This window comes from Meles meles, chromosome 12 (genome assembly GCF_922984935.1).
Source record: "Meles meles chromosome 12, mMelMel3.1 paternal haplotype, whole genome shotgun sequence".
Classification (NCBI taxonomy): domain Eukaryota; kingdom Metazoa; phylum Chordata; class Mammalia; order Carnivora; family Mustelidae; genus Meles; species Meles meles.
Genome location: NC_060077.1, coordinates 30,451,521 through 30,476,952, shown reverse-complemented (window position 1 = coordinate 30,476,952; position 25,432 = coordinate 30,451,521). Strand labels below are relative to the sequence as shown.

General features: G+C 52.0%; 1 protein-coding gene across 1 annotated transcript; it reads left to right on the top strand.

The window, feature by feature from the left end:
• Positions 1-5,021: 5,021 nt before the first annotated feature.
• Positions 5,022-5,895, top strand: MIF (macrophage migration inhibitory factor). Its single transcript, XM_046025325.1, has 3 exons — positions 5,022-5,251; positions 5,422-5,594; positions 5,703-5,895. Exons 1-3 carry the CDS (start codon positions 5,144-5,146, stop codon positions 5,767-5,769), a joined length of 348 nt encoding a protein of 115 aa, XP_045881281.1. The 5' UTR covers positions 5,022-5,143; the 3' UTR covers positions 5,770-5,895.
• The last annotated feature ends 19,537 nt before the right edge of the window (positions 5,896-25,432 follow it).

Below are 25,432 nucleotides of genomic sequence, written 5' to 3'. Positions count from 1 at the left end.
AAATAGAACTACCCTACGATCCAAACTACTGGGTTTTTACCCCAAAAATATAAATACACTAATTCAAAGGGATGCATGCACCCCTATGTTTATAGCAGCATTACCTACAATAGCCAAATTGTGGAAGCAGCCCAAGTGTCCATCGACCAACAAATGGATAAAGATGATGTGGCATGTACACGTGTGTGTGTGTGTGTGTGTGTGTGTGTGTGTGTGAGTGAGTGAAATGGAACATTACTTGGCCATGAAAAAGAATGAAATCTTTTTAAAAAAGAAAAATAATGAAACCTTGCCATTTGCAAGGACGTAGCTGGAACCAGAGGGTATTTCCAGAGAGAAATAAGTCAGTCAGACAAATACCATATGATTTCACTCATATGTGGAATTTAAGAAACAAAACAAATGAACAAATGCGGAAAAAAGAAAGAGAGAAAAACCAAGAGACAGACTGCTGACTATAGAGAGCAAATCCCTCGTAACCGGAAGGGGAGGTGGGTGGGGGGATGGGATCACCAGGTGGTGGGGATTAAGGAGCACACTTGTGATGAGCACTGGGTGTTATATGGAAGTGGCTGAATCCTGCTATCATACACCTGAAGCTAATAAATACTCTTTATGTTAACTATACTGGAATTAAAATGAAAATGAAAATTTAAAAAAGAAGCTTTCACAATGTAATTCAAGGCTCAGTTACAATCATGTATCCTAAGAGTGCCAGGGTCAGTTGAGTGACTCTTGGTTTTGGCTCAGGTTGTGATCTCAGGTAGCGAGATTGAGCCCTGCCTTGGGCTCCATGCCCAGTGCAGAGTCTGCTTGAGATTCTCTCTTTCTCCCTCACCCTCTAACCTCCTGACCCACTGTCTCTCTCTTCTGTCTCTCTCTCTCAAATAAATAAATCTGAAAAAAAATGCATCCTAGTGTGTGGAAACAGATATCTCTCTTAATGAAGAAAATTGAACAAAATAATAATAATAAAATAAAAGTGATACAAGATGAATAAAAAAGACCCCAAAAATGCGTAATACTATTTTGCAAACAAATGCATGGGTACAATCTACAAAACAAAATCAGTTATTTGCACAGAATCTCCACCTGTTTTAAATGTTCTCAAATATTTTGTATTTCTAAGCAAAGTCTCAGTAATTTTGTTTTCCATGTTTCATTAGGTCCTTTTTACTGAATGTCCCTCTTTTCTTTCTTTTCTTTTTTTAAAGATTTTATTTAACAGAGAGAGAGAGACACAGTGAGAGAGGGAACACAAGCAGGGGAAGTGGGAGAGGGAGAAACAGGCTTCCCACTGAACAGGGAGCCGGATGCCAGGCTTGAACCCAGGACCCTGGGATCATGACCTGAGCTGAAGGCAGAGGCTTAACGACTTAACCACCAGGTGCCCCTCTTGTATTTTTCTTGATTTTTATCTTTTATGGCAACACTGCCTTATGGCCAATCAGTTAGGTGGCAAAACGTTTGCCACGAAAATGCTTGCACCGAGGAGGAGTCTTGCACTAAGAATGCCTGCTGTGCCACTGGACAGGGCCACTCAGGTCGTCCTTGGCAGCAGCAGGCAGGATCTGCAGTGGGGCTGTGAATGACACGAACCCAATAAGCAGGACTTTGAGCAGAGAGGGGCTTCTATTTCTATTGTAACAGAAAGGCAGCCGAAAGCCTAGGCAGAGAGCTGCCAGAACCCCGGGCTCCACTGGGCTGCCACTCCTTGCTTCTTTGCCTGGGGTTTTTCCAGTTCAGGGTCACCTGACATCTGCTGCACCTCTAAGGGTCATGTCCAAGTTCCAGGGTGGGGGCTGGAGGAAAGAGGCAGGGCTATGCTTCTGTCAGCAAAGCAGCTACTTCCCCATAAACCCCACACATTGCATGAGCTTCGCGCGGCTATATCTTGCTCCGGGGCAGGGAATGTTCTAACCAGACAGAACTGGGAGTCCGTCAGTGAGGACGAATATGGAGAGGATCCCAGGCAGGTCAGCAGTCATGCCTGCTAACACTTCCCAGAGCATGCGTCCTGCTGTTCAGCACATCATTATCAAGCCCCAGAACAAATGACCACAGATTTAGCAGCTTAAAACAACATAGATTTACTATCTCACAGTTTCTTTGAGTCAGAAGTCCAGCAGTATGGGTCTTATGCTTACAGTCTTGTATGGCTGAAGTCAACTAGCGAAGAGATCACTTCCAAGTTCATTCAGGTTGTTAGCAGAGTTCAGTTCCTTGTGGTTGTACGACTGAGGATCCTGGCCCCCTTATCTTCAGAGCCAGTAAAGGCACATTGAGTCCTTCTCTTGCTTTGAGACAGACTTACCCTTCTGTCACATCTCACCGAGTCTAGCTGGAAAAATTCTCTGCTTTTAAGGGCTCATGTGATTATATCGGGCCCACCCAGATAATCCATGATGATCCCCCTATCTTAAGGTCTGTAACTCTAATTACATCTGTGCAGTGCCTTTTGCCACATAACATAACATATTCACAGATTCCAGGCGTTAGAGCGTGGACATCTCTGGAGGCCCTCTGCCTACCACTGAGGTAACGTCTCTGGAAGCAGGCATACAGCAATGGCCAAAAAGAGACCGTCCCCTTTCTCATGGAGCTTACCATCCAGCAAGGAAACACTGCCTCATAAGTAGAAATGTGGTGATGGCCTCAAAGGATGGGAGAGGTGCTGGGCACGTTATAGGACCACATTACAGCCCGAAGCTCTGAGGGTTTCCCAAGGGACTTAGGTAGATGAGGGAAAGTGAACGCAAACTGCATTTCAGGACACATGTGAGAGCCAAGAGCCAGGAGCATGGTACTGAAGGGCAGCGCACAGACTCAGGGAACAAGGAAGGATGCTGCTAGATGTGGGGTAGGGAGCCATTTCTCCAGGGCATCCTGACAAGACTACCTCTAGTATCAGTGGGGACCCTCACCAGTATTTAGGCCACTCAGTCCTCACAACATTCTTCAGGAAGGTGGGCACTACTATAATCCTCAAATTACAGGTGGGAAAACTTGAGTCTCAGATAGGTTAGTGCTAAGTGTCCAAGCTAGTAAGGGATGGGACAGAGAAGGAGATCACCTCCCCAGATGCCCTTCTAGAAAGACGGGACTGACTGCTCCTGGGAAGGGTCAGAGTAAATGGTAAATAGCTGAGAGGCTGTCCTGATCATGGAAGACAGCCCTCAGCTACAGAAACATCCTGAAAATTGCAATGGCTCACCTACAGGGGTATCGCCCATGTTTGCTGGTGCAGATCCCTCTCAGCACACTGCAACCGTCTCAGAGAACCCGGTGCTGGCTATTGAGTCTTCTGCCTGGAGTCGCTCATGTCACTTCTGTTCACATCTCACTGGGCCAGACAAGTCCTATGGCCAGATTTGCTGCCAAGGGCAGGGAGATAGGCTCCTCCCCGAGAAGAGCAGTCGCCCATGGTGTTACCGCAGTCTACGCTAGGATAAAGGTGAAGCCAGCTAACTGAAACTAAGGTGAGGGTGGGGAGGTTGGGGGGCGGGCAGAGAAGGGACGATAAGGACGACAGTGGAGGGAAGCCTGCTTCACTGGCAGGCCAACAGGTGTGGGAGGAAAAGTGAGGCACTTGGATTTGGACACAGGGAACAGGAAGTGCCCAACTGGCTACTGAACCGAGGGGCGCACAGCTGGAGACATGGCATGGAATGCATCAGTCCATCGGTGGTTAAGGGAGCCTGGAGTGCAAGGTGCAAGAGGAGGGAAGTAGCCTGGAGCCCAGCGGGAGGAGCAAACACTTGCAGGCTATTTGCACAACCAGGCCATGGGACCTACTTGATTGGAGATGCTGGCTGGTCCTAAAGGCACGAGTGTCTTTGCTGTATCACATGGCCGTTGTCAAGGCCAGCGTGTGCTCTGCCACCTTAGATAGCCTGCCAGATGCCAAGGAGAGCTCTGAGGACTTGGCCAAACACAACATGCCCCCTCCAGCACCTGTGAGAGGTCTGCTCCCCAGCATAGCACCCTTATCTGCAGGGCTCCCCAGAGGGGGAGTGGGTGGCCACTTAGCCACAAGCCCTTCTGCCCAGTGATGGCAAGGTCTGCAGGCATGGCCAGGGCCTCAATCCAGCCACTGCTCCGTCCTCTTCCTACCAGGTCATGGCTATCTTCACTCACCCATTCGTACATTCAGCCAGTATTTAGTCTGTGTCTTTTGTATGCTTGGCACCCACTAGATGACCCCTGAGCTTACCATTAGTGGAAGAGACAGAGAGAAATCTCTTACGACTCCTAGCAAGGGCATCCCCACAGGACCTAACTAGGGTGGGGCTTCCCTGAGGAGCTTAGGTTGGCAGAACTGCAGAGAAGTTGCTCAGGGGAGCAGAGACTTGGGGTAGGCTCTGAGACAGCGCTGCTGACCACCTAAGCCTCCCCTTTTATCCCCCACCCTGCCCTTGGTGTCTCCCGGCATCCTCATTCACCTTAAAGAACAAGTGTGCCGGGAAGGCACCTGGATGGTGACTCTGACTCTGATTCTACTATGGCTGCCCTGCCCCACTTCTGCCTGCAGCAAGGACTACCTCTCCCCGACACACAGACCCAGCCGCCCACCCAACCCCCCAACCCCCCAACCCAGGACTATAGCCATGGGAGACACGTGGCCCTGGAGACTGGGGCGCACAAAGCTCCCGTGCGTGTGGTGGAATGGGCTGGGACTTCATCTACATCGCCAGCTGTTAACTCCTGGTGGGGCCAGGGGCCATGTGCTCTGGAAACCACCGTATCCCCAACTCCTGGCACACACATCCGTGACAAAATGAAAGGGCTAACAAAGAAACGAAAGATTTCTGGCCACCACGGGGAGAACGGCTTCCACAGGGTGCGTGGGCCCGGGACGCCAAAGCCCGAAGTCGCGCCAAAATCCGCCCGTGATGACGTCACCAGTCGGAAGAGGGCTGCGGCGGCGCAGGCCTGTGGTGCTGTCACCAGTCGGGAGAGACGCGCCGCCGCACGGAGGCGGGGCTTCCGCCGGCGGTAGCGTCACAGGAGGCGGGGCCGCGACAGCCCTAAGAGGCGGGGGAGGGGGCACCGCGCGGCGGTCACGTAGCTCAGGTTCCCGGGCTGCAGCGGGAGGCGCAGCGCTTAGTTCCCGTGCACCGGTCCCCTTCGTTTTTCCGCCAGCATGCCGATGTTCGTGGTGAACACCAACGTCCCCCGCGCCTCCGTGCCGGACGGACTCCTTTCCGAGCTCACTCAACAGCTGGCGCAGGCAACCGGCAAGCCGGCCCAGGTTTGCCGGGAGGGAGCAGGGACAGGGAGTGCTCGCGGGACGAGGTGGTCCCGGGCCGGGGAATGGGGAGGTGGGGGCGGGAGAAACGACTCCGGGTTGAGGCGAGGCTCTGGACGCGGATGGGGTGAGGGGGTAGGGTTGCCACTTGATCGCTCCCTGTCTCCCCACAGTACATCGCGGTGCACGTGGTCCCAGACCAGCTCATGGCCTTCGGCGGCTCCAATGAGCCGTGCGCGCTCTGCAGTTTGCACAGCATCGGCAAGATCGGAGGCCCGCAGAACCGCTCCTACAGCAAGCTGCTGTGCGGCCTGCTGGCCGACCGCCTTCGAGTCAGCCCGGATAGGTGCGTGGGGCAGCGGGGGCCACGACGGTGGGGGGAGGGGGAGGCGCGCGCTTGGGGCGGGGCGGGGTGGGGGCGCAGCCGGTTGAGCCTGGCATCCACGCCCCGCAGGATCTACATCAACTACTACGACATGAACGCGGCCAACGTGGGCTGGAACGGCTCCACCTTCGCCTGAGGGCCACGCCTGCCCAACCCGCCCGCACCAGGCCCTGCCATCCGCGATATTGTGCCCACTTCGCCCCCCACCCGCACAGCGATCCCCCCACTTCCAAGTCCGGACAAATAAACGGTTTGGAGGCTGCATCTGCCTCTCGGGCTTCCTTGGTTTTTGGACAAGTGAGTGCAGGACTGGGACAGTGACCTGGGAACCGGGGCTGGGAGGGTTGCCCCCCTGGGATTCTACTCTTAGGATCTTTTCTCCTAGTTTTTACCCCCTTTGCCCCATCAGCGGCTCCAGCCTTGATTGGCATCCTGCCCAGGGCCACAGACTCAGGAATCAGAATCAAATCAGAGCCGCCCACTCAGCTTGCGGCTGTGCCCTCCCGGGGCAGGTCCCTTGGCGGGAACCCAGACTTGAATCTGTTCCCGCCCACAGGGGCAGGGCCACCACTTGGGCTCCGACTGCCCGGAGAAGAGTGGGAGGGAGAGGGGGAGGTGGGGATCAACAGCTGGTTGGCCTGAGGGGGGTTGAAGAGCCAGCCACGTCTGGACCTTTTCTTCTAGCCCCACCTTCCATCTTCCAGATGAGCAAAGGGTACCGGGGAGAGAAGACCCTCCCCGGGTGGCACAGGGTCAAACCCTGCTAGGCTGGTGCCCTAGTTTCTTGACCTAGAAAGTCCTGTTGTTCTGGAACTTTGGGACAGTTTTCCGGTGGGGGTGGGGAGGTGCCCAGGAGGCAGAGTCCTTGGTTATCTTGCCCTCTCTGCCCCCAAATCTACGCCTGGGCTCTGCTGTCCTCTGGCACACAGTTCCCAGAGACAACACCCGGTCTGTAGTTGTGGTGCCATTCACGTTTTATGGAACCATGGCTCTGGAAAGCCTTCAGGTGTTAGCCCTGCTAGATATTGAAGGTCCTGGCCCTGGGGGACACTGTCAACAACAAAATCAGTATCGAGGCCCAAAGTGACTGGAGTCTAACTGGTCCAAGGCCCCTCCAGCCAAGGCCAGGGGCTCCCTTGTGGGGGTGAGGATAGGACAGTAGGCAATTCTGCCCCCAGGCTTGGGGCTTCAGCTGCCTTGCTGCTTCCCAGAGCAGGTGCCTTCGGGCTAGAATGCCTTGGTAGGCCACAGTGTGTGAGGCCTCGTGTGCCCTGGCAGCAACTCCTTCCAAGTGAGACCCAGCCACTAGCACTAGGAATTCATGTACCCGGAGTTGGCCCTAGGACCAGCTCAGCCCTTCCTATACTCCTTGGTCCGTGGGAACAGTCAAGTCATTTCCCCTGCTTGTACAGGGAGAGGGCTCCTCTGGCCACATGAGCCCCATTCCTGGGGGCTCTGGAGAGGTGGGGGCCCCACTTCCGGACTCCTGCTGACTGTGCCTTTGGGACCCCTTGTTCTTTCCTGCTCAGCCTCTATGTAAACCAGCTTATCTTCGATGGAAGAGATGGTTTTTTAAAAACACAGAATTTAAGTGGAAATACACTTTTTGAAAGCTGAGGGGCTCTGGGGGAATGGGTTGCTGCCAGGCCAAGCCTTTGGAGGCTGTCACTGCCCTTCTGACATTGGCAGTGAGGAACAGGCCTGCCTTTGAGCCACAGGCAGTGACAAGGGCCGCCTTGTGTGTGTGTACAGAAGCCTGGGGCCTGCAGTGCCCACGGGCTCCTTGAGATGGCTCCCAGTGGTCTAGCCCCCACAGCACCCACTATACCTAGATGAGTCACCCCTGTGGCATCACCATGAACATCACTGTGCCCATCCCAGGCTTGAAGCAGAGGATGAGTCATTCTTGTCCTCTGATGATGGCAGCATAATCAGACCTCAGAACAACCCAGGCCCCAGAGCTATGGAGCCCGGTCAGCTGGCACTTTACACATGAACCCACTCCCACGCCTGCCCTCTTCCTCTCCCGTCACGGAATTTTGGGGAGTTTGCCCATCGTCACTTACCAGCTTACTAGTCAAGATGCCTAAGGACTGCTCTGCCTCTCAGTCCAGGTCCTGCAGCCCCATGTCAGCTCAACCCTAGGCAGCAAGGATTTACTCCCAGAAGAACAGTAGTGATTTTTGGGGTCACGTTTTAAAAGAGGAAGGAAAGTCAAAGATTCAAGGGAATCTGGAAGGGTGTTTGCCCATCTTTGGGGGTGAGGAGGGCAATCTTCTCTTCCACAAAGATCTCTGAGGGTTTTGCTCCAGCTGCCTCAGTGAAAGGGCTGGTGAGCCCCACATCTATGTCCATGCAGGGTTTGGGGGGTGGAGCAGAGGTAGGCATGGGGATGGCAGCATGGTTCCAGCTAAAGCCAGAACCTGGCTTGTGATCTAGGGCCTCCTTCCTGGATCCAAGCACCTGCTGCTCCCACCCCAGCCCTGGCCTTCCGCACAACCCCTCAACCTCCCTTGTGTTCCCAGTTTCCAACACAGAATCTCCATCCTCTGCTTCTGGCTCTGTGCCAACCTGCCATTTGTGTCTCCCTCTTAAATCCTGAACAGGAGTGTGCAGGGTCATGGGTCTCTGCGAGTATCGAGCCCGACTCCCTCCTTTAACAGATGAGGACCCAGACCCCAGATTCCCTGGGTATGCCAGTGCTGGCCTGGCCACCTCCCAGGACTCACCCACACATTACCCCCCAGTACCCCCAGTTGGGTTCACCTTGTATCTCGTGAGCAGTGGGGGTCTTCTGGGGCAGAAGCCATACAAGACAGGCTGGCCCCCTGCCGTGCTTGGGAAGGCTGAAGCCAACAGCCAGGAGAGCTGAGGACAGCCTGCTAGCTGCTCCCACCCCCACCCCCACCCCCGCGAAACGGAGTGTCAGGCTCTCAGGTCAGCTGGGCCGTCAAGGAAATGGCTCCTTGGAATCCATGGAAAAGGTGGGGCATCTGAGTCAGGAACCCCGCTGTTGCCTCTGCCCACCATGCTCCCAAGTCCCCTGGAACCAGTAATTGCCCTTATGCCAATGAAGGCTACTGCTGCATCCCATTTAAGCTGTATCCCATTCCCCAGCCCAGTCATGCCCTGGTCAGCCCAGTTTATTACAAAGTGTAGGCTCCAGTCCCATTGAGCAGCCTGTCCCTTCCTTAAAGCCCAGTGGCTGCCCCCAGGGCATCCTTGAAAAAAGGGGCAGAAACTCACTTCCAAATAATACCTCAAAGTGAGGTACAGAACAGCTTGGGGGCGGGAAGGGGAGCACAGATGGCCTCCTGCTCTCTCATCGCTCCAGTGGTACCATGTTATCTGCCAGTGAAAACCCGACTGGAGAGAAGGCTGGCCCTGACAGCCTCCTACCTCACTTGGTGGGGGGCTGTTCCTTCTGCATGGAATGCCTGCCTCCCATCTGCCCACTCGGAGCCCCACACCATGCCTTTCTGAGGAAGCCCTCCCTGAGGCCAGTGCAGGACGACACCAAGGCCCCTCTGCTTCGGCCTATGCCTTGTGAGCTGGGGTTTCCCTTCCTATATCCCCCAGCAGCCTATGTGCATTGGGAGGCACCTGCTCCCAGCTCTGACTTTTTGGGCCCATGCCGCAGGTCTGCAGAGCCTGGCAACGCAGGCTTTCTCCCCAGCCTTCCACCCTGTCATCCCCACTCCCCCCCCTCCCCCCCCCAATGCCTTCATTGCATAAACCCCACTGCTCCCTCCCCCAGCCTCAGCTGAGACCCTGCCTCGGGCCCACCTCCCCTCCACCCTCCATCACTTCTGGGAGCCTGATCCCCGGGAGGCAGTTAGTTTGAGGGTGTGCCTGACCTCCTTGACTCTGGGCATCACTTTCCCCCTCTGTGAAATGGATTCACCAGATGTCCTTCCTACATATTCCCTCAACCTTGGAGCATGACCGGAGCCGCTCACAGCCCGTGACCTTGGACATAATGCAGATGGCCAAGGGAGGGGAAGGGGCAAGCAGGTGCCCTATGCCGGTACTTGGGTCTTGATACAATTGTGAAGCCCCTTCCTTGGGTGGGTAGAGAAAAGACCAGGGGTGAGGTAGGCAGGTATCTTCAAGGTAGGCACCATCCAGAGCCTGGAAGTGAAGGAGGGGGGAGGCTGAAAAGGGAAAGCACATGGCCTTGGTAGGAATGCAGCTGAAAAGTTCACTATGGACCCCAGCCCACACCGAGGGGCCCACCAACCACAGAAGCTGGTGGGTCAGACCATGGGGCTACCCCACTGCCTCTAAAGCAGTAGGTAGAAATAGTGCAGTCTTCCTAGGGTGGGGGGGTCAGCTGACACCCCACCCCCAGAGATTAGGAAGTTTCCAAAGTTTCTGGACTACTATCTTCCTTGACTTCTTGCCCCCACTGGGCAACTAAGTGTTGGACCCCAAAATCGTGTTTCTATAAAGGTTTCTCTGGCAGGCCCCAACCCTCCAGGCCTCCCAAGGAGAATTCCAGAACTAGAGGGAAGGGGGAGGGGAGGGGTGCACCACAGTGCAGACCCACCAGCCATTTGCCTAGATTTCCCCTCCTTGTTAAGTGAGCCCACCTCTCTTCTGTGTTTGAAGTGCACATAAAAGAGACCAGAAGTTGTGAGTTTTCAGAAATTGGCTCTGTCCCCTCACTCCTGGAACCTCAGTCTCCATCTCGGAACAATGGGGTCTGACCTCAATATTCCCATAGGTCTAACACCAAAGACATCCAGACTGGGCCCCAAATCCAAAAGCTCCAAGTGAGAAGTCTCAGCCCCCTCATCTCCCTATGACTGCATCTCCCCCTCCCCCAGTGACCTGGATTCCCATGTACCTAATTTTATTCTCATTTTCATCAGTGATAATCTTTTTTTTTTTTTTTAAAGATTTTATTTATTTACTTGACAGACAGAGATCACAAATAGGCAGAGAGGCAGGCAGAGAGAGTGAGAGGGAAGCAGGCTCCCTGCTGAGCAGAGAGCCCGATGTGGGACTCGATCCCAGGACCCCGAGATCATGACCTGAGCCGAAGGCAGCGGCTTAAACCACTGAGCCACCCAGGCGCCCCTCATCAGTGATAATCTTTACAGTGACTCAAATTCAAAGCATTCCGAGGATCCCCAGAGAGCAATTTCCCTCTCACTCCCTCCCTCCACAGGATTACCCTCTCAGATCCCCCCATATTCTATGCATATCGGAAGCAAATATGCATAGCATATTCTAGGCTAATTGTGCATTTTCCTTTTTTTTTTTTTTTTCTTCTAACCTGGAAGTTTATCTTTGTACCTGAATCTCCAGTATTCCCTTGTTAGGACCAACCACAATTCCTTTTAACTCTGTCCTGAACGGTTAGGCTGTTTCCAGCCTTCCATTCTTAGCTCTGACATACCGGGTTGAACATGTGTAAATGTATCTGTAGAATAGGCACCTGGAAGTAGAATCATTTGGTCAAGGGCGATGCTGTTCTAATATGACCCGATGTCCCCCTTAGAGGTGGGGCTTATTGCCACCGTCAGCTGGGTAAGGGAGGCCCTCCCAGTTCCAGTTTTGACTTTTGGCCACCTGATGGGGAAAATGCTTTTCTCTCCCAACCAAATGGTTTTAATTTGCTTCTTACTATGAGGCTGAGCATCTTTTCACAGGGTCAATGGCCATTCCCTTTTCTTTTCTAGGAACTAAGTCAAATCCTTCAGCCCGTTTTCCCACTGGATTGGGTTTTCTTGTCTGTCTTAAAGTTCTTTATTTCTTAGAGATATTAGCCCATTGCCATGAGTTGCACATATTTTTTCCAGGTTGTCACCTGGATTTTTGACTTTGTGGGTCAACACAGGAGATAATTTCTTTCAGCCTAGTCTTGGGATTTATGTCATTCCTCGGTTTTTCCCACTCTGATTATCAAACTGTTTGCCCTGGTTTCTTTCAAGACGTCATGTAAACTTGTTTTCACATTGATGTTTTTGCTTCTGGAATTTCCCGTGTCACGTCTGAGGTATGGCTCCATCTATTTTTAAATCTTTTTTTCTTCTTAAGTAGGCTTCATGCCCAAGGTGGGGCTTGAACTCACTACCCTCGGAGAGTCACATTCTCTGCCAACTTAGCCAGCCAAGTGCTCCTGATCCATTCTGATTATAGACACCAACTGTCTGTCCCCTCACCATCTGCAGAATTATTTAACTTACTCCACTGATGAAATGCCACTTCTATTCTAAATGAAATCTGCTTTGGACTTGGGTACAGAAGCTCTTGATTCTGTTTCCCTGATGGGTCCCTGCTGGATTTCATTTGTAACAGACAGAGATTGTTTGCACACTGCCTGGCACCTGGGGGTAGCCTGCCAACAAGGGAGAAACTTGTCCTGACTCTCCCTGGGCCGTCCCTCCTCCAACTAATCCCTAGGGCCCTCAGTTTCCCCCACAGCCTGCCTTCCCACTTGCCAAGTGTCCACCTTTCTGGTCTTGCCATCTTGGAGGGACTTTGCCTATTGTGTCCATTAGACAGCCTGGAAGAGCACAAGGACCTCAGATGTCCAGAGGATCATGTGGACAAAGTGTTCTCATAACACACGGATGCTGTCAGCAATAAACAAAAAAGCTGCAACAAATTCCTAAGTTTTCAACTTGGCTTATGAATTAGGAACTCTGGCTGGTGCCGGATCCCTCCTCCCTTAACTCCAGCTATGGAGGCAACGCCCATCTGCAATGGTCATTTTAACTGTTATTTTATCATGAGATTCCCAAAGATGGTATGAATTCCAAGGTGTCCTAGACCTTCTCGAAGATAGGGGAAAAAGCAATGCGATAATATTCTTGTTTTATAAAATAAGGCCATTTCCATCTTTTTCAGAGAGAAGTAAAAAGACCCTTTGGGTTGAATTCTTTTCGACTCTTTTTTTTAAAATTCCAGTGAATACCCAGGCTTGAACCCCAACATTGGGTTTGGAGGGAAAGGGAACCAGGAGCCAGACCCCATCCAGGGAGCACAAAGCTTTGGAGAAGAATGTAATAGAATCCACCAGCCAGAAGGTGGGGCTGATGCGACTCGGGTGACATTGCTCCTCCGTGTCCTTAAGAGGAAGGAGGCAGGGGAGCCTGAGTGGCTCAGTGGGTTAAAGCCTCTGCCTTCGGCTCAGGTCATGGTCCTGGGGTCCTGGGGTCCTGGGGTCCTGGGGTCCTGGGATCGAGCCCCATATTGGGCTCTCTGCTCAGCAGGGAGCCTGCTTCCCTCTCTGCCTGCTTCTCTGCCTACTTGTGATCTCTGTCAAATAAATAAATAAAATCTTAAAAAAAAAAAAAAAAAAGAGGAAGCAGCCAGATCAGAGGTGGAAGAAGCTTCCGAACCTCAGCCCTCTCCATTGAGACCTTCTTAGAACCTCTAGCCCTCTTGGACAACACACAAAGGACAGCACACAAACAGGGCCATAATACTTTTTGACAAGAGGTGAGTGGCTCTGAGCCTTTGAACCCCGCCCATCCACAGGGCTCCTCCTCTGAGAGCAAAGGATGAATGAGAGTTGTGTACTAAGAAAGCTCTGGAAAGAAGCCATTTCCAGGAATAAATCCTTCAGGGATGGGGTGATTCCTTAGTGAGTTGCCACCAGTCAAAATAGAACACAGCTACGAGGTAGGAAAAGAGTTCAGTCATTACAGCCCCTCTATTGCGATTTCAAAGTGTAGAGAAGGATCAAGTAGGTGTTGACTGAAGGATGCCAGTGATCGTGAGTGGATTTTTAAAAAAAGCCAAAGAAGAACACGAAGGGTGTGAATTTATACAAGGTTAACATCTGAGCCATGTGGAGTCACTATAATAATGTATTTGCCAGACAAGCAAGACAAGGGATATTTAGAATACATGCATTGAATATTGATAGAGAAAAGGACATTTTTCAGAGTAAGCTACGACTTTACAGATATCATATAAAATAGGACTTCATACAAAGAAGAGAAGATGGGTTGGGGTGGGGTAAAGAAAACACGCGAACAAATAGCTAATAAGTTGCCCTGTACCTAGGAATAAACCCAAGATGTACAGATTTCTAGAAAACAGACACACTGGGCGGGGGGTGGGGGGTGTCACCGAAGGACTAAATAAAATGGAGAGACCATTTATTGGAACGATGTGACTTCACCCCAGTCTGGTTTTTGACTCAACTACAGTCCCACTAGAAATTCCCACATTTCAGTGGAATTTGAGAACCCAATTCTACCTTAGATGTGTGAATCCAGAGGACCGATAGGAGCCAAAACCTTTTCTTGAAGAAGACACAAGGTGGGAGGACTTGCTTTCCCCATGACAAGGTTTGTTACGGTGTCCTGTAATCAAGGCAAAGTGAAATCAGCCTGGGGGCAGACAACAGATGGATGGAAAGAAGAAAAATCCCGGAAGTAGAGCTCTCCACACACAGAGCTGATATATGACTGGGGACACACTGAAATCTACGTGAAGGGAAGCACTGTTCAATTACAGGTGCTTGGCAGCTGACTGCCAAACCACGCGGGCAGAAAGATCAAACTGGATTCCTAGTTCACATGCACACACAAATCAGTTCCCCGGGAAATAGAAGCTATAAAGAAAAGATCACAACGACTTTAAAGTAAGATGATGTAAGAGAACATCATCTTACTGATTCCTAAAAGGAGATACACAAAGCACACATGACTAAGGAAGAAATGGACACACTGGACTCATATTAGTAAAACACCATGAACAGAAGGAAAAGCTGCACAGCTTTTGCAACTCATGTGATTGACAAAGCGCTCATCTCCAGAACGTATTTTTTAAAAACTCCTACAATAGACAATAGACAACCCAATAAAAAATTAGCAAAGGACCTTAGCAGTCCCTTCACAAAGCAGAATATCCAAATGGAAAAGGTGCTTGACCTCAGTGGAAGACGGGGACCTGCGATGAAGGCCACCACAAGATACAACTAACCACCCACCACGCTGGCTGTCATTAACATGCCCACAGTCACGCTCCTAAGGATGCATCCAAAGAAACTCGTGTCTGGACACAAGATGTCCACCAAGAATAGAATGGATAAATAAACTGTGGTGTATTTCTAAGCTATGGCTACACATGTCACCATGGATGATCTCGCAAGTGTAGGATGCTGAGCGAAAGATGCAAGATACAGGTAATACAAACTCATTTAAAGTGCAAAAATAGGGAACACCAACTTCGCAGCTCAGAGGTCTGCGCCCGGCCGGTGCAGCTGTGATGGTGGTCAGGAGACCATTCCTCTCACCGTCAGGACTGTGATGTCCCTGGTGAGGAGGGAGGGCAGAGACTGGAACAGGCGCCCAGGGGTGGTGATGGGGTCCTGTGGCGGTAATTTTTTTCCTTGCTGTTCACAAGTCTCTGTGTTATGTTTGTTAAACTGTTATGCATTTTTCTGTGTGTATGTTGTACTCCAATCATTAACGCACACACACAGAACAGAGGGAAGACCACAGCCAGCATACTGTACAGAGAAGCTGCCCAACAGTTATATCCCTCTGAGACCTTGTCCCCACTGTGGGCCGTGCCAAGGGCTACCCCACCCCCCGCTTTTGCTGCCTTTCCCTGGCCCACCCCCAGCCTCCCTGAGCTTCCTGCTACTGGGGTTCTGCTAGTGTTCGGGGTGGGGGGCTTTTCCCCCTCTCCCTCTTTCTCCTCACATTTCCCTGGGAAGTTTTTCCATCCCTGGAGATGGAAACCTTCCAGGACCCCCCTCTGCACACTTGAACTGCTTGTCCCTTTTGGGGTCCTCCGGCACAGGCCATGACCCCCCACCCGCACAGCCGCAGAAGGCCCCAAGGTGGGACTTGGAAGAAGGCAGTGTTCTGTTGAGCCCCCCCCCCGCCCCCATCCAACATCTTGTGCACTGGCTCTGAGCCTTGAGTCCACACCGGTGAATGCGCTGGGGTTGTCCGCTGTGTTCATGGGGACTTCCTGCGGTCCACACTGGCTTCTGGCCCTGATTGTTCCCCACAGTGCTCTGGTGCTGGAAGCGGTTGAGGGTTTGGCTTCTAATTCCTGGTGAGAGGCTTTCTTCTCCCACAGGAGCGGGGTCCGTGTCAGGGTCTGGCCTTGGCAGGCCTCAGCAGGTGGCCCAGGCCAGGACTTTGGAGGGCAGTCCCAAGCTCATAGCTGTGCTTTTTTAATGAGCGAGGCCTCCCCAGGCCTGGGCTGCTGGGGTTTGGTGAGCAGAGGCAGGCCTCCCCGGTGCTGGGGGTTGGGTGTGAGTAGTCTCAGGTCAGTCATGGGCAGCCACTTCCAACTGCATAGTGCCTGGGAGTCTAAAGGCCCGATGCACCCACGGAAGGGTTTGTTCACAGACGGATGCATTCAAAGGAATCGGGGCCCTTCAGAGAATATGCCACTTTCTTTCACTCAGATAGAAAGGCAACTCTGAAATCACTGCACACCCCAAAGCTAGCAAGGCCATGCAAAACCTTGTGCTGGGAGCTGTCTGTCCCAGGCAGTCAGGTTTTCTCAGAAGATCCAGAAGGAACTGGAATGGTTTGAAAAACATGCCACAATCTTACTCTCAGAACAGAAGCCGTGGAAAATGAGAGAGACTGGTTGGGGAAGAGGAATGTCCTCAGGGTGTGAGGTATCAGGAGACAGGCAAGTCCTCTGTTAAAAAGGGAGGGTGGAGGCTTGCAGAAGAGGTGAGACCTCCCTCCCCCTCCTCCTGCCACTCCCCTCCCCAGGCAGCACCACCCCACGCCCCCTACCACCAACACACACCCACCAGGGAGCCAGGTGACCCAGAACACTCTTGAGGGGTTGGCCCATGCTGCCAGCAGGAGCTCCGTTAAGATCTAGAAGCCATCCCATGAGCCCAGCAGCTCTGAAGAGGCCATAGAGGATCTGAGCAAATTCAAGGACAGAAGATCAACATCAAATACTGAGATCTGGCGTGCGTTTGGCGGGGGGTGGTCTGGGGATGGCTCAGAGCCTTAGGGAGTATGTTTTAAAATATATGGGATGGGTTCAAGGAAGGTTCTGCTGAGCCCTACCTCCCACATTGGGAGGCAGACCCAGGCATCAGAGGCGAGCTGCCGGCAGAGAGGTGGCTGGCTGGCTGGCATCTCCCTGCGTGGAGCCATGGGATTGTTTAAACAGTGCATATTTGTGACAAACTCGAGATTGAGGTTTTGGTTGTTTTTTTTTTTTTTTTTTTCTGTCTGTTGCCACGGGAGACCCCAAGAGACAATGTCTAGAGGAATAGGTCAGAAAAAGTAAAAGTTTAGACTGGGGAGCAGAAAGGAAAAGGAGGGAAGGCACTGGAAGGCAACAAAAATGGTTAGCCCTCTGTATTGTGAACCAAAGGGATTTTAAACCAGTGCCAGAGCCCACACAGTGCCATCCTCCAGCCGCCAGCCATAAACAGTGTGAGGAAACACACAGTGGAGACAGATCCTGGCTCCCCAGAAGCTGTGTTGCAGAAACAAATGCCACTCGGGGCTAGAAGCAGCCCAAATGGAGGACAGCTAGTGTCCTGAGAACCAATGGGGCAGAGCGGTGACTCCCTGGCCCTCAGTTCTGGAACCTGTTCCACACGGAACATACCCACATGGGCAGAGAGTTCAGCACTGGACAGAGCCCAAACTTGGAACCCGTATCATGAAGCAGAGCTCAGCACTGAGCACACAGGGAAACGGAAATGACAAGGTCTCCTACTGGAAGAAAGAAATTATAAATGAGACCCAGTGAAGTGGCACAGATGTCGAGGAGGAGGGGGAGGGGGAGGGGGAATAGGAGGAGGAGGGTGAAAGTTGGTCCCTTGCCCACCACGTTGGGTGGGCAAGGGTAAAGATAACTTCCCACTCGGTCCAACTCCCAGGGCATGGCGTCTGGGCTATCATTCTCTTTTCATCCACTTTCCATCAGCTGCTGGGACATTTCTACCAGGGTCTTGAGGCAGTGGGAAGAGGTACCTACACGGGATTGATCACTGGATGCTGGGGACAGCCAGCAGCCCGCAGCCTGCCCTAGGGATGTCCCTCTGGAGGGCTGGGCTATGAGGGTGTCACCACCTACTTCATCCAAGTAACTCAGGGTCTTTTAAAAGCTCAGCACAGGAGAGAGGCTAATTAAAATGCTGGGATATGGAGAAGGACCCTATTCCCGGAGCCACTCCGCCCTGGCGTGCCTGCTGGGGCGGTGGGGTGGCCCGTCATGGAGCCTCAGGCAGTTAAGGGCTTTGGAAAGGGTCTTTGAAAGCCAGTTAGGCTCTCTGTGAATTGCTTCCGGCTTTCATCCTTTGCCCTTAAGACTTCAGTTTTTATTTCTTTGAACTTGAAACTAAAAGGGCAAAGGAATTTATTTTTTGATTTGAATTTCACCCTAGGAAATTCATAATGAGAGAGGTCATTTCTATGTTGACTTTTTTACTAGAGTATCTTTGTCATTTCATCTCTTTGCACAACCTCTGAGCCACATTTGGACTTTGAGATTGGACCTAATTTAGGATGGGAAAGAGTAGGGAGAGGACTCTTAGTTTGGGGTCCAGTGTGGCCTTGGCAGTTCACTAATGCTGGGTTCTCACCCCTCCTTAGGCGTAGGAGGGAGAATCTAAACTAAACCCCCAAGTCAGGAGTGGATGGAATGGGTCATGGCCTCTCCATCCCTGGGGGGCCTTTTCACTCCCCACCCAGCCTCACCCCCCATTCTGCTCCGCAAGCAGCAGCTATATCATGGACCCATGAATTTGGTCAAAGAAAGTGGACCAATTCAATTCATCTTCTTCTGGTCCCCTCTTGGGGTCTGGCCTGTCTTACCACGTGGGTACCAGAGGTGACTGCTCTCTGATCGGGGGTGAAGCAGAGCAAGCCAGCTTGTGAAAGGCTCTCTCCATCACCCCAGAGCCCGAACAGGTGGCTGGGGAGCAGCTCTCCCACTCAGCCCCAGGTGTCCCCACACTCCATGTGTTGTCTGTCTGGCTTCCTCCTTTTTTCTCGATGTTGCAGTTAGTTTCTGCTTTGCTCCCCTGACCTCTGTCAGCCCATCCCCAGAACCGTCCTATACCCATTTTCTCAGCTGGAAATGAATCCCAAACTATCACTGCAGGTAAGCTTTCTTGTTTTCTAAAGGGCTCGCTCTGTACACACTGGAAGAGGCAAGATAGGTTCGATAGTGGAGGCAGTCTGGGAGAGCCGGGAGGGGATGAGAAGAGTTAGCACCAGGTATCATCTGGAGGAAACTCAACCAGGGAAACAACCGAGCAGGCCTGCAAGGGACGAGAGTGCCTTGGAACCACCTTGCAGCTGGGTCCTAGGACAGTGGCGACATCTGGATCTGTGGGCACAGAGACTGAAATGATGCCTGGTCCAGCCATCGGGCCTCCCTGCCATGGTCTCTGCTGAGGTCCTCCCACATGCACTTTTTTGGGAGGTGAAGAGAGTTCCTCATTCTGGTCTTCTGCCTCCCCTGGTCCCTTTCCCTGTAGACCCTTGCAGAAGCAAGCTGGGCTACTCCAAGCAGCTGGGATCTGGCTAGACCAGAACAGCAACTCCTCAGTCTTCCAGGCTTCTCCAAAGGACTTTGGCCGATCTGGGCTCAGGCCCAGGAGTGCCCACAAACTGAGCTCAGAGTTTCTGACTTTGCTGTCATTGCTCTCTCTGGGAGTGCCCACCTGCACCAGGGTGTGGAAGGCTGTCAAGCAGGGCTAGTCCTCCTAAGGCAGGGTCAGCTTTGAGTAAAGGCTAGGGTGATTTCCCCAAAGAGGCAAGGCCCAGGCCTGGGTCTAGGGTCGCTGACTTCTATTTTCCCCTCTTTGGCCAAAAGAATTATAAGAGTATCCTGTGTGAGCAGTCTTTCCCAATTTCCCAAGCAATTTCCCCAGACATTACCTCGTGTTATCCTCACAACAACCCTGTGAGGTAGGTCTTAGGAGCTCTACTTTAAAGGGGAAACTGGAGCCCAGAGAGGTCAAGTAGGAGGCTTTCCCCAGGATTACACAGCAAGTTAATGGGCAGGACAGTGGTGGGGCACAGCAGCTGGGACAGAGCCCCCCACCCCCGCCCTGCAACTTTGTACCCTCCTCCCACTGCCCTTCCTTCGGAGCCACTGCCTTTTCCTTTTTTCCAGTTCCTTTCTTCTATGCTTTTTCCCTCCCGTTTTCCCTCCCCTGCTGATATGTGTTTTTTATACTTGTGGATGAGTTGTCTACAGCACCATTCAACAGTCCCGTTTCAGGACAGGCAGGGAAGAAGGGAGCTGGCATGGGATTCTGAAAAGACTGGGACCCTAACTGGCTTTTCTGGCTCCCACCCTTTAGCCTTTCAGGAAGAGCACCTGTGGCTCAAAGTCGGCTTGACCACCTACGTGTGTGCGAGAGAGAGCAGGGAGGGCTCAGCAAGGAGAACACTGCTCAGCTGAGGACTAAAGGACCCTCTTCTTGTCTGGGGGAGGGTTCTTTGAGGTGGGGTGGGGGTGGGGGTGGGAGGGAAGGTCAAATCCCAGGAAATTCCTGCTGTGCGTGTTTGGCAGGTGACTGGGGTAGGGCGGCTTCTATGTCAACACAAAAAGCCAAAATTAAGAGTAAAGCAGCCAGTTCCCAGGATTGTTCAAAAATTTATGCTAGCTTCCCTTGAACTCTCCAGGGGCTTAACCCTGAGCCACACACAGATGCAGTTACTTGGAGTAGAGGTGGTAAAGGTCAGGGCCTTTGTTTGCCCGGAGAGGGGCCCCAGCAATACTTTCAGTGGTCATATGTGTTGGGAAAATTTGCAGAAGTTATTTTTCCAGCTTGGCGGAGGGCCACTCACTCTTTCTGTTGCAAATTCTGTCACACATGTCCTGTGGGAGGAGCTGTGAGTTTTTCGAGTGTGGCTAAGGCAGGAGAGGGGAGAGCAAGGTGAAATTCGGGGGGGATCCTTAATGGATGGGTTGAGAGGGCTTATTTATGTGCTTTGAAGTCAATTGTGGATCTACTTAATTACAGCTGTCTTAGCCTATAAATGGCTTCCAGGGACACTTTCTGACAAAGGAAAGATGGAATTATCTTTCTAGTCACTCTGTAGGAAATATTACAAAATTGTGGTCAGGTAAAGGTAATGGGCTCTCGAAAAGATATGGGAGTAGGGAATATTTTAAAGCTGAAGGTGTGCCTGGCAGTTAATAAAAAGGTCTGGGTATTCTTCTTGACTCTGTGTTTGTATTCGTTTCTCAAATTAGTAATTTCTTTTCTCGAGCTACCTGATTGCTTCACATAAAAAAGAATCGCTTGGCGCTTTGAGTGAGTGTGCTGACTGTGGGTTAATCCCACTGACTGTTCATCCTCCTGTTCCAACCACCTCTTCACTTATGGCTCAATATCCCCCAGTGCTTATTGAGGAGCTATTCATGAAGCCCCAAACTTTCTGCGCAGCTCTGTTCTCATGCCATGCCATCTTCTGCTCTCGAGAACTCACAGCCCACTGAACGTATTTAAAGCTTACCGATTCCCTACAGATCATCAGCCCCAAGCCACACGTGGGGAAACTGAGGCCAAGGCCAATGCTAAGGCTAAAGGAGGTGACAGTATTCAGTGACAGCATGACACGAGGGGTGAGGTCAGGGCATTTGGTGAGGTCAAGATAGCTGCAGTGCTTTGTCCCAAGGTCATTCCAGTTGGTGACAAAATAACGGTCTCTAACAGATTCCCAGCCCAGGCTCCTCCCCCACAGCGGGGACCTCCTTCAGGAGCCAGAAATGCCTTGGTTTCTATGCTTTCATTCACAGGCCATCTTAGCTGTACATAAGCAGGGAAGCTGAAATGACTTGCCCAAGATCACTCAGCTAGTAAGTGACAGATCCAGGTTTCAAATCCAGGATTCTGGACTCAGCAGAGCCAGGGAAAGTGAGGGCAAATACACGGGCAGCTGATGAAGCTGAGCTGGCCCTCCTGGCAAATGGGGCGGTGAGAAGAGCAACAGCAGGCCACAGACTGAACAGGTCGATTCCAGCCCCTTCTTTCCCCAGTGTCTCCCCAAGCCATGTGGCCGGAACTTTCTGGTACTATATCCTTGCATTTGAGCCCCTCTCCCCCCGCCTCCCCCCTGCACACACACACACCCCCTTTAAAGGCACTTTTGGTGTCTTACTAGGTCTCTAACAGTCTAGGAGGGGGCAGAGCTGTGTTTGATTTACAGATGACAAAAGAGCCTGAGAAAACTTTGGGAGTTCAATAATCTCCCCAGTGGGATGTTCCCTGGTGTAATCAGAAGTAATGAGACACAAGCACAGGGCCATTCACCTAATATCCTAGCCAGTTCCATACAGAAACGCCCGCCATCATCCTCCCTGAGGGAGGAGGGCTGAGACCCCAGGGCACTCTGGCAAAGGATGAACAAAGCATGAACAAATGACAGGTGGAGGGGGAGGTCAAGCCCAAAAAGTGAGTCCCATGCAAAGTCTCCCTGTTGACAAGAATTGTGCTAGGGGTCTTCTCCTGAGCCCCTAGTCTCGGTCCACTTGGTCCACCACACTCAGAATCCCTGAAGTGGGAAGGGGTATTCATGACACAGATTTCTCAGTTTGTCTAGTTCTCACCAAGCTAGGTCCCTACAGTGTTCTCTCCCTCACCTCCCACTGGCATCCCTTCCTTGCACTGCCACTGTTCCATTTGACCCTTCCTCTTTCTTACATGGGAAGAGAAGTCTCCCAAAGGTAAAGGTAAGTCTCGGGGTGACTCTCTGCTTTAGGCACCGGTAAGAGCTGTGGTCAGACTTCCAGCTCCATGTGAAAGCAACCTCTGAGGTCTCTTCCTGCTCCAGAACTAGGCTCTTGATTCAGGTCAAAAGAGCTTTTTAAAAATTCTCCCCTATATGCCCCGCCTGTCGTGGCCAGTGCGACAACACGACGAGGGTCGAGAGGGTATGAGGATGGTGAGACGAAGACGAGCTGCAAAGAAATGAGGACAGGAGGGGCAAAGTGGATGATGTCCAAGCAGTGTCAATTTTATTCAAGGCAGCAAGGCATTATATAGCCAACAGTAACTATTTTTAAATAATTACGAAAGAACTTGCTACATGCACATAAAACCCTCCAGGCTTCCCCATTATTTCTCAGGCTCTAAATGCAGACCCTCTAACGCCAGTGGTCTCTGTCTTCAGATAACTCCTTAACCAGATACACTGACTTCAAAGTGACTCAAGACATGGTTCATGATCCATGCAAGCACAGCACAATCTTACAATGGTGCAGTTTATGGCCCGTGTAAGCACAGCACAAGCCCACAATGATTTATTGACCAGGCCTGTTTTGCCCACTCCAGATAAGCACATGCGGGCAACCACGTCAGCGAGTCTTAGGATCCATAGCTCAGGCCCTTTCTCAAGTGCTGCTCAACTTTTCCACCCGTGAGGTTATTAGCCCCTGGGCTTCTAGGAGGCGCGAGTTGGGGCCTGGTTTGGTCTCTTGACTCTAGTCCAGCCCGCGGCTGCCTACACCCTCCCCACTTTCCCTGACCACTCACTGTTTCCCTACCCCTTCCGAAAATTAGTAGGAGTCGTTTAGGGTTTGTTCCACGATTGGGTTTATGAGGCTGCGGAGTGATGCCATGGACTCATCTTTGCCGGGAGACCTCCTCAGCTCAGTGTCTTCCATTGCCCTTTCCCCCTCCACACTTTCTCATTGAGTCCACCCCTCCTCAAGCCTTCCTGTCCTCCCTTCTCCTTCCTTCTTTCCCAGACCCTGCTCAGTTCTTCCCCCTCCACACTCACTCCATCTGAGATTCTGGACTCCAGCTGAAGGCCTGGAGAGGCTACTTTCCCTCCCTGGTGGGCACAGCGGCAGTCTCCTACCCCTGCCTTCTGCCCAGGGTCTGAAACAGTCTGGGGCCCCCACACCCTTCCCTTCCTGCCTCAGAGGCCCCCAGTACTAGGCATGCTTCTGTCTCAGGTGGTTTTCCTGCCCCTTCCCTCCAGACTTGAGGGATGCCGGGCAATAACCGAGACACTAGGCGCCCTAAGGCGGCCCTGGGCACAGTGGCAGGTGGGGTCACCTGAGCCTAGCGGCCCCTGAGCGCCTGCCCGCCGGTTGCCAGCGTTGCCTGTTGCCAGAGCAACCCGCCCACTACCGGCCACCGGCCACGGGCCACCACCCGCCCCCTCCTCCCAGCCGGCTCAGCGCACCAAGTGGGCGGGGTGGGGAAGGCCGGGTCGCTCCCAGCATGCGTCGCGCGGGGGCGGGGCGGAAGCGAGAGCCCCGTGGTCCGCTACCCTAGCTACCCTGGGTTGTTTTTACTGGCCATGCCAGTCCAGTGGGCAAAGTGGTGGCTAACGGGGCCTGCGGCGGGGGCTGGAAGTGAGGCAGGCGTCCAAAGAGGAAGCTTATCTGGCTTAAATTTTATTTTTATGATGGCGTTTTTGTTAGCATCCTTATTTAAATTTATTATAAAGGATAGTGTATAAGGGACGCCTCGGTGACTCAGTAGATTAAGCGTCTGCTTTTAGTTGGGGTCATGATCCTGGGAAGCTGGGATCCTGGGATCTAGTTCCCCCAATGGACTCCTTGCTCAGCGGGGAGCTGCCTCTCTCTGCCTGCAACTCCACCTATTTGTGTGCTCCCTGACCAAAAAAAAAAAAAAAAAAAAAAAGTACAAATGATGAGGGAGCAGAAGGCTGGCTGAGGACAAAGCAAAAGCTGGCACCTTACACCCCCTCTCCCCCCACCTGGGCGACCCGTGGTGACATTCCTCAGGCACTCCTGGCTGCCCTAAAAGGAAAACAGTTAACTTGTAGAGATCACAATCCTGTTTCCCTCGGTTTACAAATGATTTATAACAAAGAAGCTGTCTTATCAATGGCCTAATTTCCGGGAGACAAGTAACTCAGTTCTTAAAGCTGTAACATCAACATCGCCCTCCCCTCCATAAAACTGAAGGAGGCTGAGGCAGAAGGAAATGTAAATTAAGTTAAATTTCTTCTAAACCTAAAGCTCATTGACAAGGTTGTGTGATAGGAGGAATGTGATGGTCCACCAGGAAACTCCCAACTGTCTTCGTGTTAGTGCCTCATTAGAGGGAAAAACAGCCTTGGCTTGAAAATAACTGGGCCTCCAGTATCCTGACAGTCTTCTTTACTGTGACAGCCCTTCTTGAACACCCCCTTTGTCCTCACCTACCCAACTCCTGTGTATATAAGTTCAGGATATCAGAGCAGCAACTCTTTCTGCCCACGGGTCCTGTCCCCGTGCTTTAATAAACCACCATTTTGCACCAAAGATGTCTCAAGAATACTTTCTTGGTCATCGGCTCCAGACCTCACCCCACCAAGCCTCATGTATATTCTAGAACTTCACAAGTACTAGTAGGCCCCTTTTACCCCCCAACTTGGGTCAGGTCCTAGCCCTTATGCCTCACCCTCTACGGAGGAAACCACACTGAGGAGTCTGGTGATAACAGCTGTGAATGTGTTTATAAGAGGGGCTCAGATCATACAACCCCAGAATATGCCATTCTGGCATATTGACTAATTTGAGTTAAAAACACTCAAAAAAGAGGCACCTGGGTGGCTCAGTGGGTTAAGCCTTTGCCTTTGGCTCAGGTCATGGTCTCAGGGTCCTGGGTTTGAGCCTTGCATGGGGCTCACTGCTCAGCAAGGAGCCTGCTTCCCCTGTTGCGGAAAATCCGAGGTGACCAAGGAAACCCAAATGGCACATGGAGAGAGATAGGAGAACACAGCTTTATTAATGCCAGCGGGCTCAGTGGGATCATTCCCAAAGACTGAGCACCGGACAGGGTTAGGAGTGAGTTTTTATGGTTACAGGCAACAGGTGATGGTAACAGGTTGTTTTCGAGGTCTCTCAAGGCC